The following is a 12317-nucleotide window of genomic DNA, read 5'->3' as shown; positions in this document are numbered from 1 at the left end:
ATACTATTCTATTGTATGAAAAACTATATAAGCCATGCTCTCTTGTTAGATATTTAGACAAGATGTTTTTGTTGTTTTGTTTTGTTTTGCTTTTGTATCATAAATAATATCCCAATGAACATCTTGATTGCTAAATCTTTGTAGTCATCCTTAATTATTTCTGTAAATTAAGTGCTAGAGATGGAATTACTAAGCCCGCTGCTTTGCTCGTCCTGTCCCTGCAGCCTCACAGTGGCTGAGCACATCCTGTTCTATGCACAGCTGAAAGGGAAGTCGCGGGAGGAGGCCCAGCTGGAGACAGAAGCCATGTTGGAGGACACAGGCCTCCATCACAAGAGGAATGAAGAAGCTCAGGATCTATCAGGTGCTCAGGGTTGGAAAGCTCAGGGCCTGGGTGGCAAGCAAGCCCAGAAGGTGGCTGGGTTGGGTGCTGGTAACCGGAGAGCGCCTAAGCATTGGAGCCCTTCTGTGACGTTACCCTGAGAATCCACGAGCTGGCTGCCGTAGAATCATTTCCCATATGGAATTCTGTCTTGCAGCAGCCTGGGCTTTACTTGTATTGGTGTCTGGATGTTTGAATTAAAATGTGAGAACAGCCTGCAAGGCTCATCTTTTCTGCATCTACAATAGTAGGGTTTTGAACTCTGTATAAGCATCTGTGGTGACCCCCACCGTCCTTGTGCCTCTAGGTGGCATGCAGAGGAAGCTGTCTGTCGCCATTGCCTTTGTGGGAGATGCCAAGGTGGTCATTCTGGATGAGCCCACCTCTGGGGTGGACCCCTACTCCAGACGCTCCATCTGGGACCTGCTCCTCAAGTACCGCTCAGGTAGTGGCCACTGCTCAGGGTCCTGTGTCTCCCGGGGCTTCCTCACGCCTGGTGCTTTGCATCGGCCGTGACGACATTCGGATGGAACTCTGTCTGTGAATCTGAGTTCGAGTTAGAGCCTCCTGAGAGGTTTTTTGTTTTTGTTTTTGTTTTTGTGGTACTGGGGTTCCTGGACGCCCTTCTACCTCCGGGCTACACTCCCAGACCTATTTTATATTTTTATTTAGAAACAGGGTCTCCTAAGCCAGCGTGTGCAGCTGGCTTCGAACCTGTGCGATCCTTCTGTCTCCACCTCCCAAGCGCGGGGATTACAAGCGTGCGCCACCATGCCCGGCCTCTCCTGAGAGTTTTATGTAAAGATAATCAGGGAGTCACTGGGGGCCACCTACTTCCCAAAAGATTGTAGAAACTTCTCTCGGCCCCTCAGTCAGGAGTAATGGGTGCAGCTCTGAATGAAATTCCCACCCAACTCAAGGGACTGGGATCACCTCCAGACATATCAAGAAGCTCCTAGTTGGGGACCAGGAATGAGGGCGATGTGCTAGATGTGCCACAGAGTGACCTCCACAGAGGGAAACGTCTCAGAACGGGACCTTTCTCCTCTCCCCTGGAACCTGCCAGAGGCTCAGATCCAGGAGAGGCCACAGGCAGAGCTCAGAGTGCCCATAAAAGGGACAGCATGGTCCGATCCTGTGCAGACCAGAGACTTCCCCCACGCCTTTTACCGAAGGGTCGCCTTCCTGAAATCCCCTCTACTTTTTTCTTTTTATTTTGTTTTGTTTTTTGCAGGTCTGGGGATGGAACCCAGGGGCATTCTACCTTTCAGCTACACCCCCAGCCCTATATTTTATTCTTTATTTTGAAACGGTCTCACTGAGTTGCAAGGACCTCACTCAGTAGCTGCGGCCGTCCTCCAGCTGCGATCCTCCTGTCTCCGCCTCCCTAATGCTGGGATCACAAGCGTGCGCCACCACGCCCGGCTCACTCTTTTCTTTAAATGCCATCTCCAGTTGGTAATGGTGTGTTTGCGTGTGTTCTTTAAAAACAAAAAAATAAGAGCTTGAGTGATCCAGAGAACGTGCATGTGAAACTCAACAGGTGCTGACGGTAACAGGCATGCCTCATCCACGGTGATTTATTTGGATCAGGCCCATGCTGGATGAAGACACGGTGTGCGTACATGGTTTACAGTATGCGTGAAGCTGAGATGTTGGCTGCTGTGGTTATTATTCCAGCTTCCTGGAATATGCTGCAGAATCGATCCCTTTTTTTCCCTTTATCTCCCCATCTTTGCCACCATATAACTAGGAGGTTGTGTGCATCCTCCACCACCCACACCCTGCCCGAGGCACCTGGTGATTCCCTCAACTCCCACCCTGCAGGCAGGACCATCATCATGTCCACTCACCACATGGATGAGGCCGACCTCCTGGGCGACCGCATCGCCATCATCTCCCAGGGAAGGCTTTACTGCTCGGGCACCCCGCTCTTCCTGAAAAACTGCTTTGGCACAGGCTTCTACTTGACCTTGGTCCGTAAGATGAAAAACATCCAGAGCCAAAGAAGTGGCTGTGAGGTGGGTGCCTGCCCGGGGAGGGGTCCTGGGTGAGAAGGAGCATAGGTGGGGGCCACCTCTCCAGGCACCGCTGCCCACACCAGCTCCTACCATCAGCATCAGCTTCTTGGCTTCTGAGACCATTTGCAGGAGATTTTGATAGATACCTTCTGATAAACCCTTCTACAGAGACTGTTCACCCAAAATGAAACAACTAGTTAAAAAAAAAAAAACAGCTGGGCGTGGTGGTGTATTCGGGAGGCTGAGACAGGAGGATCACAGTTTGTGGCCAGTCTCGGCTACTTAGTGAGGTCCTTTGCAACTCAGTGAGACCCTGTTTCAGAATAAAGAATAAAAAGTAGGGCTGGGGGTGTAGGTCAGAGGTAGAATGTCCCTGGGTTCCATCCCCAGTACCACAAAAATAAGCCCTGAAATTATTACGCACCACTGTGACATGCTGCACATGTGGTCTGGTTCAGCGTAGAAGTGAGCGTCCTATCCTGCAAAGTTGGACTGCTTTCAGAATAGTTGGGGGATGTGATTCAGTGGTACAGCACTTACTAGCATGTGTAAGACCCTGGGTTTGAGTCTCAGTTCTGTACACACACACACACACACACACACACACACACACACACGTAGTTTGTTTCAGTTTCCTTTTATTATTCCAAAAATTCATGTTCCCTAACTAAACCTGAATTCTAGTGGTAAATGAAAACTAAGAAAAGGCATTCTTTGGAGCTATAACCTAAACATGACAAAGCCCAAAATGTCAGACAGCAAAGACCACTCAGCATCTCAGGAGACACACACTCAGGTCTGGGTGGCTGAGTATGCAAACTGTGTCATCCTGGGCAAATAACTAATTCCTTGCTGAAGTTTTTTTCCCCCGCATGGAAAATGAAACCAGTGGTCTCGGCTTCTGCTTCTAGGGCTGTGGTAGAGATAACAAGATAACTTGTTATGAATGTGTGCTGGGCTCCTGGGAAACAGGCCCTGCTCACCTGCAAGTTGTCACAAGCTTTATATGGTGCCTAAGTGTCCAGATGCTGCGGGGTTTGCGGTCCCGGGTAGATTTCCACAGCCCAGTGCACATCCAGGGAGAGGAAGGAGCAAAACGTAGACAGAACCTCAGGCTGTCGCTTGATTTATGATAAGCCGAAGGATCCTTTGAGGTTCTGCTTGTCTCTGTGCCTGACTCACTCCACTCCCCAGGATAACATCAAGTGGCTACACCCTCAAAATGCTCAGATGAGTTAGTAGATTAAACAGTGAAGAAAAACTGTGTTGAGCACACTTGGCAGTGAAAAACGAGGTAGGTGGTGACGGCGGTTAGCATCGGGAGGTGCTCTCGTGGAGGCAGTGTGTCTCTTGTCAGTCATCCCTGTCCATCTGTTGTAGGGAACCTGCAGCTGTGCGTCTAAGGGCTTCTCCGCCAGATGTCCAGCCCGTCTGGACGCGATAACTCCAGAACAAGTCCTGGATGGTAAGGGCTGGGCGGGCCCCCCCTGCTTCTGGCCCAGGGGTCCTCACCTGGTGATGTTGCTGAGTGTGTCCTGTCCTGATGCGTTTGAATGGGAGCGAGAGGACGCTCTGTGTATTGGGGGTGGGAGACAATCATGCAATTGCTCTTTTTTTTTTTTTTAAGCTTTTCTCCTTTTCTTTCTCCCTCAACTCCCTCCATTGGCGCACTGAAGGGCCCTCTCGCTTTAATGAAGAATCCAGTCTTTATTTATACTGTTGTTCCCTTACCCATGTTGAGCCTCCACTCCTGGGGGCCTCCTACCCAGGCTCTCCATGAACATCCCCTAGTGCCTGGAGAGCCTCGCTTCTAAAGACAAACCAGAGCGCCCTCTGGTGGAACCACAGCGACACACAGCTCTTACCGTGAACTTTGAGACTGACAGGTGGGGACGGCAAGTCTGTAATATCACACACCCTGTGACACTCTTGCTCTCCCCTGAGCCTCCAACTTTCCAGTGAGTCTCCTTTGAATTAGGGTGTATTGAAGACCACAGGGACCCCCATCTCCAGAGAGAGGCAGTAAAGAGACTACCACTGTAGATCCCACACCCAGGAGATCTGAGCTTGGAGACTCAGCGAGCTTGCCAACAAGTGTTCCCATTCTCTGCTGATTCCCACCCCTAGCCTCCCTTGGAGACATCGTTGCAAATGAAATAACACACGCCCTATAATCCTAGGTTACAGGCAAAACTAAACTTATGTACCGATCCAGGGTATGAAGGAAGGAAAGTGTCTGCTTATCATGGAAAAGTTTCCTACTTAGCACAGATTCTTCCTAAACCTGAGGAATTCACTAAGTGAAATCTGGTGAAACAAGAAAACCAGACAGTACTTCTGTACTATGTTTATAGCTCGAGGGGAAATACCCAGAGTTTCATTACCAGGATTCCCTCCCCTCCCCCTGTGCAGACAATACCCGGGAACAGAAAACATCTGTTTAGGGTGATTCTTGTTTCTTGTGCCTCGCCGTGGGTCTCTCCTGGCTTTCTGAAGATTCCTCCTTGGGATCTTGTTCAATAAATTGTTATTTTAAAAAATACAAATATGTTTAACTACTGTAACCCACCAAAATCAAGTTGGAAACAGGCTTGTTTAACTGGGATGATTTTTGAAATTATTCCTTTATTTCTAAGTAAAAGTGTTCTTTGTATAGACTAGGGATGCTGCAAATGATAGGAATTGCAGTAAGAAATCGTGACCCAAAGAGGGAGGGAAGATGACTTCAGTCGCCAGTTGGCTTCTGGGTCGGCCTTTCTCTCGCACTAGCCCATATGCACACACACTCACAGACCTCCCTGCCAGAGCTAACTTCTGGAAGGCTGACACACATCTGAGACACAGTTCTTGGGAATCCAGTGGCTTCAGCTGCCATTTCCTTCCTAAGAGAACAATGGCCGTGACCCCACATAGCTACTAGGGCAGAGCTGCTTCCTCATGAGAGAACTCCCAGCCCCAGGATGAAATCACCCCAGAGCTAAAGACAATCAAATCCAGCTTGCAAGTCAGATATGAAATAAGCCTTCCCATTACATAGATGTAAGCAGAAGGACTTTGGTAAAAGCCATGAAATCCCTTCATATGGGTCTTGTGAAACAAGGAAATTTGCCGTGTGCAGTGGCACATGCCTATAATCCAAGTGCTTTGAGAGGCTGAGACGGGAGGATTGCAGGTTTGAGCTAGCCCCAGCAACATAGCAAGACACTGCTTCAAAATAAATAATAAAAAAAGGCTGGGGGTGTAGCTTGGAGGTAGAATGTCCCCAGTGCAAAAAAATAAATAAATAGAACAAATTAAATAATTTACTGGTGTTCCCAACTTTTTTTTTTTTTTTTTTTTTTTTTTTTTTTTTTTTGCGGGTCTGGGGATGGAACCCAGGGGCATTTGACCTCCGAGCTACACCCCCTGCCCTATTTTTTATTCTTTATTTTGAAACCAGGTCTCACTGAGTTGCAGAGGGCCTCACTAAGTAGCTGAGGCTGTCCGCAAACCACAATCCTCCAGGTCTCAGCCTCCCGAATGCTGGGATTACAAGCGTACGCCACCACGCCCGGCTCCCAACTTTCTAAGATGTTTTCTAAAGAATCAAGTTCTTTTTTGGGGAGTCTGGGGATGGAACCCAGGGGCATTTGACTCTGAGCTATACCCCCTGCCCTATTTTTTATTCTTTATCTTGAAACAGGGTCTCACTAATTGGTATAGGGCCTCACTTTAAGTAGCTGAAGCTGTCCACGAACTGTGATCCTCTGGTCTCAGCCTCCCAAATGCTGGGATTACAAGCATGCGCTACCACGCTTGGCATAAAGAGTCAAGTGCTAAGTTCCCAGAATCCCTTTGCCTTTGATCTGTCTTTCAAAAATAATGTGCTAGGTGCCAAGCATGGTGGCACATGCTTGTAATCCTAGTGCTTGGAAGGCTGAGACAGGAGGATTGCACAGGTTCGAAGCCAGCCTCGGCTACTTAAGTGAGGCTCTTAGCAACTTAGGGAGACCCTGTTTCCAAATAAAGTATAAAATAGGGCTGGGCGTGGTGGTGCACACTTGTAATCCCCACGCTTGGGAGTCTGAGACAGGAGGATTGCACAGGTTCGAAGCCAGCCGCACTGGTTTAAGAGACCCTGTTTCCAAAAAAAAGAAAAAAGTAGGTCTGGGAGTGTAGCCTGGAGGTAGAAGGGCTTCCAAGAACCCCAGTACCACCAAAAAAAAAAAAAAAGGTATAAAATAGGTCTGGGAGTATAGCCTAGAGGTAGAAAGGCCCCTGGGTTCCACCAGTACCAGAAAGAAAGAAAGAAAGAAAGAAAGAAAGAAAGAAAGAAAGAAAGAAAGAAAGAAAGAAAGAAAGAAAGAAAGAAAGAGCTAGGAAACTATCTCTCTTCAGGTACATGTTTTGAAGTTATTTAAATTAACCTTTTAACTTTAAAGTAACACATACTTTTTAAAAATTCCAACAGTATAAGAATACTAGGTCAATACTTGATAACTGACATATGCCCCTGGTCCCCACTACATACACCACTCCCCACCCCGCCAATAGCCTCTCCCCATGGGTTCCCAACCTTTTGTGTTTCCTGGGAGCTGGTGTAAAGATTGTTTTGTTTAAGGAAACCAGAGCAACCCTTAGGGAAGTGGATCAGCTCTCCAAGAAGTTAGACCAGGCATGGGCATGTAATTTGTGTGTGTGTGTGTGTGTGTGTGTGTGTGTGTGTGTGTACATGTGTACATGTGTGTATGTACTAGGGATTGAACTCGGGCATTCTACCTCTGAGCCATACCCCCAGTCCTTTTTATTTTATTATTTGGAAATAAAATAATAAATAGGGTCTCACTAAGTTATTGACAGCCTCACTAAGTTGCTGAGGCTGGCTTTGAAGCCACATCCTCCTGTCTCAGCCTCCAAAGCACCAGGATTACAAACATGCACCACCACGCCCAATATGGGTGTATCATTTAGAAAGGGAGCTTCTCAGTCACTGGGTCACCTGTTCCAGGCACTTGTCTTGGGAAGTGCCCTATAGCTTACTTGGGCCAGACCAAGAAAATGGAAACAACTTTGACTTAACTCTTAAAAGTTTTCAGGGAATAAGCAGCAATAATGACAAAGCGCTTTCATTCCTAGGACGATGTTGGTGATTGCCGTAGCAGCCAACACTCACCTACTGGCACTGTTGGTGCTTTGCCTGTGCCAACTCACTCGATTCTCACAAGCACCAGCAATGCGGGTACTATTATTCCCCCCCCCTTTCCCAGATGACAAAGCTGGCAGAGGACCTGCCCGAAAGAACATGGCTTCAGGCAACAGAACATTTGATTGAAGGAAGAGACCTGGCCCAGGAACATTGCATGGCCTCCCAGGGTTGCACAGCTACCAGCGGGGAGTGTTTTTATATCTGTCTCCTTCCACCTGTGGCCATCATGGAGCCAACTAGCTAAAAACAAACAAACAAAACAGACTTAGGGAGTATGAGTCCCCGAAAGAGTCACTGCTGAATGACACAGTGCTCCCTCCTCAAGAGAAGACCAGGGCAATCACACTCTTCTGTGTTCTGGAAAGTAGGGTTGCTGTCACAGTCTTTTCTCTTGTCCCAGGCAATGTGAACGAGCTGGTAGATGTGGTTTGCCACCATGTTCCTGAGGCAAAGCTGGTGGAATGCATTGGTCAAGAACTTATCTTCCTACTTCCAAATAAGAATTTCAAGCAGAGAGCATATGCCAGCCTCTTCAGGGAGCTGGAGGAGACGCTGGCTGACCTGGGGCTCAGCAGTTTTGGAATTTCTGACACTCCCCTGGAAGAGGTAAAGCAGAGAGGGAGGCTGGTTTCTGTCAGGTGCCGGAGGAGGCAGTCCTTTGAGAAAGTCTAACACTAGAGTGAAGTTTTATAATAGGAAAAAGCCATAATTTCCCCAGCCAGGCATAGCAACCATCTTCAGTTTTGGCTTGCTTCCTCCTGCCTCTGTCTACACACGTACATACTTTACGTAGTTGTGGTCACTGTGTGCTTACATTTTTGCATTTATAGAAGATTATGTTCTTAAAGAGCCATAATGCATTTTCTTCCCATGATGAAGCAACGCCCAACAAAATGGAACTAGGGTTAGATTTTTTTCAGAGAGCAGAAACGCCTAAACCAAATTCTCTCTTTTTTTTTTTTATCACTTGACAGATTTTTCTGAAGGTCACGGAAGATTCTGAGTCGGGACCTCTGTTTGCTGGTACGCAAGTGTGTGGCCCCACACTCTAACTTGAAATTCTACAGGAAAAGTTACAAAACAACAAAGCAGACTAGTTCTCCATAGTGTCTGATCCCCAAGTAACTGGGATTTTGCATGCTTGGTGCTTAAGATATCAGAAAAATGAGAAATTGAATTAGGTCTGGGTAGGAACATTCTGGATGAATTAGAATTGTTACGGAAGTCAGATGGGTAGCATTCTCCCCAACTTCTCGCCCTTTCTCCCCAGTCTCTTCTCCCTGCCGGGTCACCATCCTCATCTCCTCTCATCCCCACCGAGCCTCTGCTCCATTCCTGTAAACACGTGCGGCAGCTGCAGAGTGCATAGAGATAATGGTGACAATTAATACAGCCCAGATGCCAGCCAGAGTCTCCTGTCCCTCTGAGATCAAGATAAAATCATCGTAAACCCTCATTTAGTGGCCCATAGACTTTAAAACCAGGGGGACCAAAACTGCTGTGGATTCTGGGAGTCACTTCTTTATATGTGTCAGCCTGGGCCCCTTCCAGGATTTCCCCCCGAACTCCACGGCCACACCAGGCATTGCGAGTGCCATAGACTTTTCTGTAGAGAGGGAAGGTGGAGAGAAGGAAGAGCAGAAGAGCTCATTTGCCACAACCCAAATCATTTCCAATAGACCAAGAGGCATCCGCCACACTGATAGGACCCCCTCGCTGCGCTCTCTCTCCTGGCATAGGCAAAGATGTGCAGTGAATCCCTGCTTGCTGCTTTGGGTTCCTATACCACCCCTGCCGCTGCCTACATCTCCTGCCCAGGGAGGCATGTAGTGGTGCTTTCCTATGCAGGGTGTTCCTCCCTATGGAGTTCTGCAAGCGGCTTATAAGGTAATATGGTTTTCATCCAGCTTCTAAGCGCTCCCAAGTGTTTATCAGCTATGCCCACCAATGGCCAAACATACCAGCACATATGTGCTGCAGCCCACCCAGGTAGGCTGTGTGGTGGCCAAGAGGCCATCATCCTGGCAGAGTGTGTGTGGGAGAGGGTAGGAGCAACTCACCACAGGGCTTGAGTTTCCTTCTGAGTCTTGGGAACACAGAAGTTGAATTCCCTCAGCTTCCCCAAAGCCAAAGACTTAACATTAACCATCACCAGAATGAAAACATGCTCATTTATCTTAGAAGTCATGCTGTATTTAAGAGTTAGGGCCTTATATTTTTATTTATTTATTTATTTATTTATTTATTTATTTATTTATTTATTTGGGGATGGAACCCCAGGGGCATTCGACCTCCAAGCCATACCCCCTGCCCTATTTTTTATTCTTTATTTTGAAACCGAGTCTCACTGAGCTGCAGAGGGCCTCACTAAGTAGTAGCTGAGGCTGTCCGCGAACTGCGATCCTCCAGTCTCAGCCTCCCAAATACTGGGATTACAAGCATGCACCACCATGCCCGGCTCTTATATCCCTTTTTAATAATTAGCTCCCCTTTGGAGAATAAATTGAGCCTTCAGGACTGTTTGGTCAGAATGGGCAGTGAGTAGGATATTTGGAAGGAATTGTTAAGGGTGGAGGTTAAGTTTAGCCTTAGAGTAAGGCAGGACACACATCAGACCTGAGCACCATAATTTGCTAACTGAATAGATTTGGGTAAGGACTTCTCTGAACCTGTGTTTCCTCATCTGCAACATGGGGGATAGTACTAGCAGCTCCCTTTTAGAGTTCTTGAGAAATTAGCTGAGACGATGCATGCCAAGTCTCAGCGATGCGTGTCATCTCTGATCAAGACTTAGTAACACTGTCACCTCCACATTTGTAAATCACCTCCTCCCTCAGACTGTGTAGATTTTCATACTTGACAAAGCGCCTAACAGCCAATGTGTGGTTGGATGGTCACCATAACCTCGTGAGGCACGTAGGGCAGGATCCACTCTATCTGGGGGAAGCCAAGCCCAGAGAGGTTGGGTGACTTGCCTACAGCCACACAGGCTTCTGGGTCTTAGGACAAGGTCCACCACTCTCCCCTCTCGCTGTTTCCCACTTTTCAGACGGCTGAGTACACTTGTTTTGATAAGTCAATCTTAGAAGATGGCATTTTCTGACCTTGTCTCCAGAGTCCGAAGTAACCTGTAGGTGTCCATTGGGCACCAAGAGGTCAGTGCCACTGACGGAGGGCTAGAGCTAGCAGTAGAGAGCAGGCAGAAGCCGGGGATAGCCCAGAGATGCGCCACAGGCCTGGAGCCCTCGGCTCTGGCAGGAAAAGGGCTCCATGTGGACGGGGGTATCAGAGGACTCCCTTTACTGGTCAGCCAGCAAAGGGAGAAGCTTCAGGGAGAGATCCAGCCACAGACGTCAAATCTGAGGCCAGATCAGGAAGAGGAGGCTGGAGAACTGAGACCTTGTGCCTGGTGCTCAGAGAATCCACAGAACACCTCTCTGAGCGCAGGGCGGGAGCTTCCTGTCACCAGGCCTCTGCATCCCAGGCCTGGTGCATCAGAGCTGCCATGGCTATTAGTTAAAAGGACAGTGTAGCTGACCCACTTCCCTATACAGCCACCCTTGCCTGGGGGATTGGAAATTAAGAAAGCAGGTAGAGACTATGCAGATATCTCCTGTGCTCTCTCTCTATGTCCACAACAGAAGTTCTTTATCAAGCATCAGTAAGTGACCACATAGTAACTGGTGACTTGTGTGTGTTATCTCATTTAATTTTCTAAGCAATACTGTGACAAGTTCTTTTTTAAATTTTATTTATTTATTTATTTATTTATTTATGCAGTACTGGGGATGAAACCCAGGAACATTGTACCTTTCAGCTACACCCCCATCCCTATTTTTTAATCTTTTTAGTTTTTGAAACAGGGTCTCACTGATTGCACAGGATCTCACTAAGTAGCTGAGGCTGTCCACGAACCACGATCTTCCAGTCTCTTCCTCCAGAATGCTGGGATTACAAGCGTGCGCCACCACGCCCAGCTTATTATTATTTTGCAGTACTAGGAATGGTACCCAGGAGCATTCCACCCCTGAGCTATACCCCCAGCCCTATTTTTTTTATTATTTATTTTGAAATAGGGTTTCAGTGAGTTGCAAAGGGTCTCACTAAGTAGCGAATGGCAATCCTCCTGTCTCAGCCTCCCAAGTACTGAGATTACAAGCGTGACTGGCTTTGTTTTATTTTACAAATGAGAAAACTTAGATTCAGGCAGTTTGGGTTGCTTCCCCAAAGTTATACATCTTGGAAGAATCAAGATTCAACCCAGGTCTTTTATTTCTTAGTTCACTAGTCTTTCTCCTGCTTCTCAGTAGTCTTTAAGAATTCAGAAAGAACCTAGCTGACTCTGATTTTGAATGAAGTACACAAGTAATAGTGATTACTTTTGTTTTAACAATCCAGATACTCAAAGGCTGAAGTCCCCTCCCCACCCCGACTGCATCCACCCGGCAGTGCCTTGGTTGACAGTTAGTGGCATTTTTTCAGAGATTTGCAGTTACCAGTGTATGTACTTAAGATGTCATTTGTGTGTGTGACACCTGAGCCTTCTAACATAAGTGACCCACTGCCCAGACTGCTCTGCACCTTATTTTTTATATTAGTTGTTTTAGACCCCTCTCTATGTCAGTGCATTCAGAGCTATCTTGTTCCCTTTAATGCCAATAGACAACTTTTAAGCAATTTCAGGTGATTCTACCTAGAAAGAATTTACACTGGAAAATACATTTTCAGA

The 12317-nt window shown here is 47.3% G+C and overlaps 1 protein-coding gene across 1 annotated transcript in view; it reads left to right on the top strand.

Moving 5' to 3' along the window:
* Positions 1 to 12317, top strand: part of ABCA4 (ATP binding cassette subfamily A member 4) — a gene marked incomplete at both ends in the record, with an annotated part of 144856 nt that overhangs the window by 87311 nt on the left and 45228 nt on the right. The window contains 6 exons of the mRNA XM_080691475.1: positions 225 to 364; positions 690 to 827; positions 2210 to 2403; positions 3784 to 3868; positions 7989 to 8194; positions 8563 to 8611. Of these exons, the coding sequence (XP_080547601.1) occupies positions 225 to 364; positions 690 to 827; positions 2210 to 2403; positions 3784 to 3868; positions 7989 to 8194; positions 8563 to 8611 (812 nt within the window). The remainder of the gene's footprint in view (positions 1 to 224; positions 365 to 689; positions 828 to 2209; positions 2404 to 3783; positions 3869 to 7988; positions 8195 to 8562; positions 8612 to 12317) is intronic.

The sequence above is a fragment of the Muscardinus avellanarius genome (genome assembly GCF_963383645.1).
Source record: "Muscardinus avellanarius genome assembly, chromosome: 3".
NCBI lineage: Eukaryota > Metazoa > Chordata > Mammalia > Rodentia > Gliridae > Muscardinus > Muscardinus avellanarius.
The sequence above is the reverse complement of the archived record's forward strand: the minus strand, read 5'-3'. Positions and strand labels throughout refer to the sequence as shown.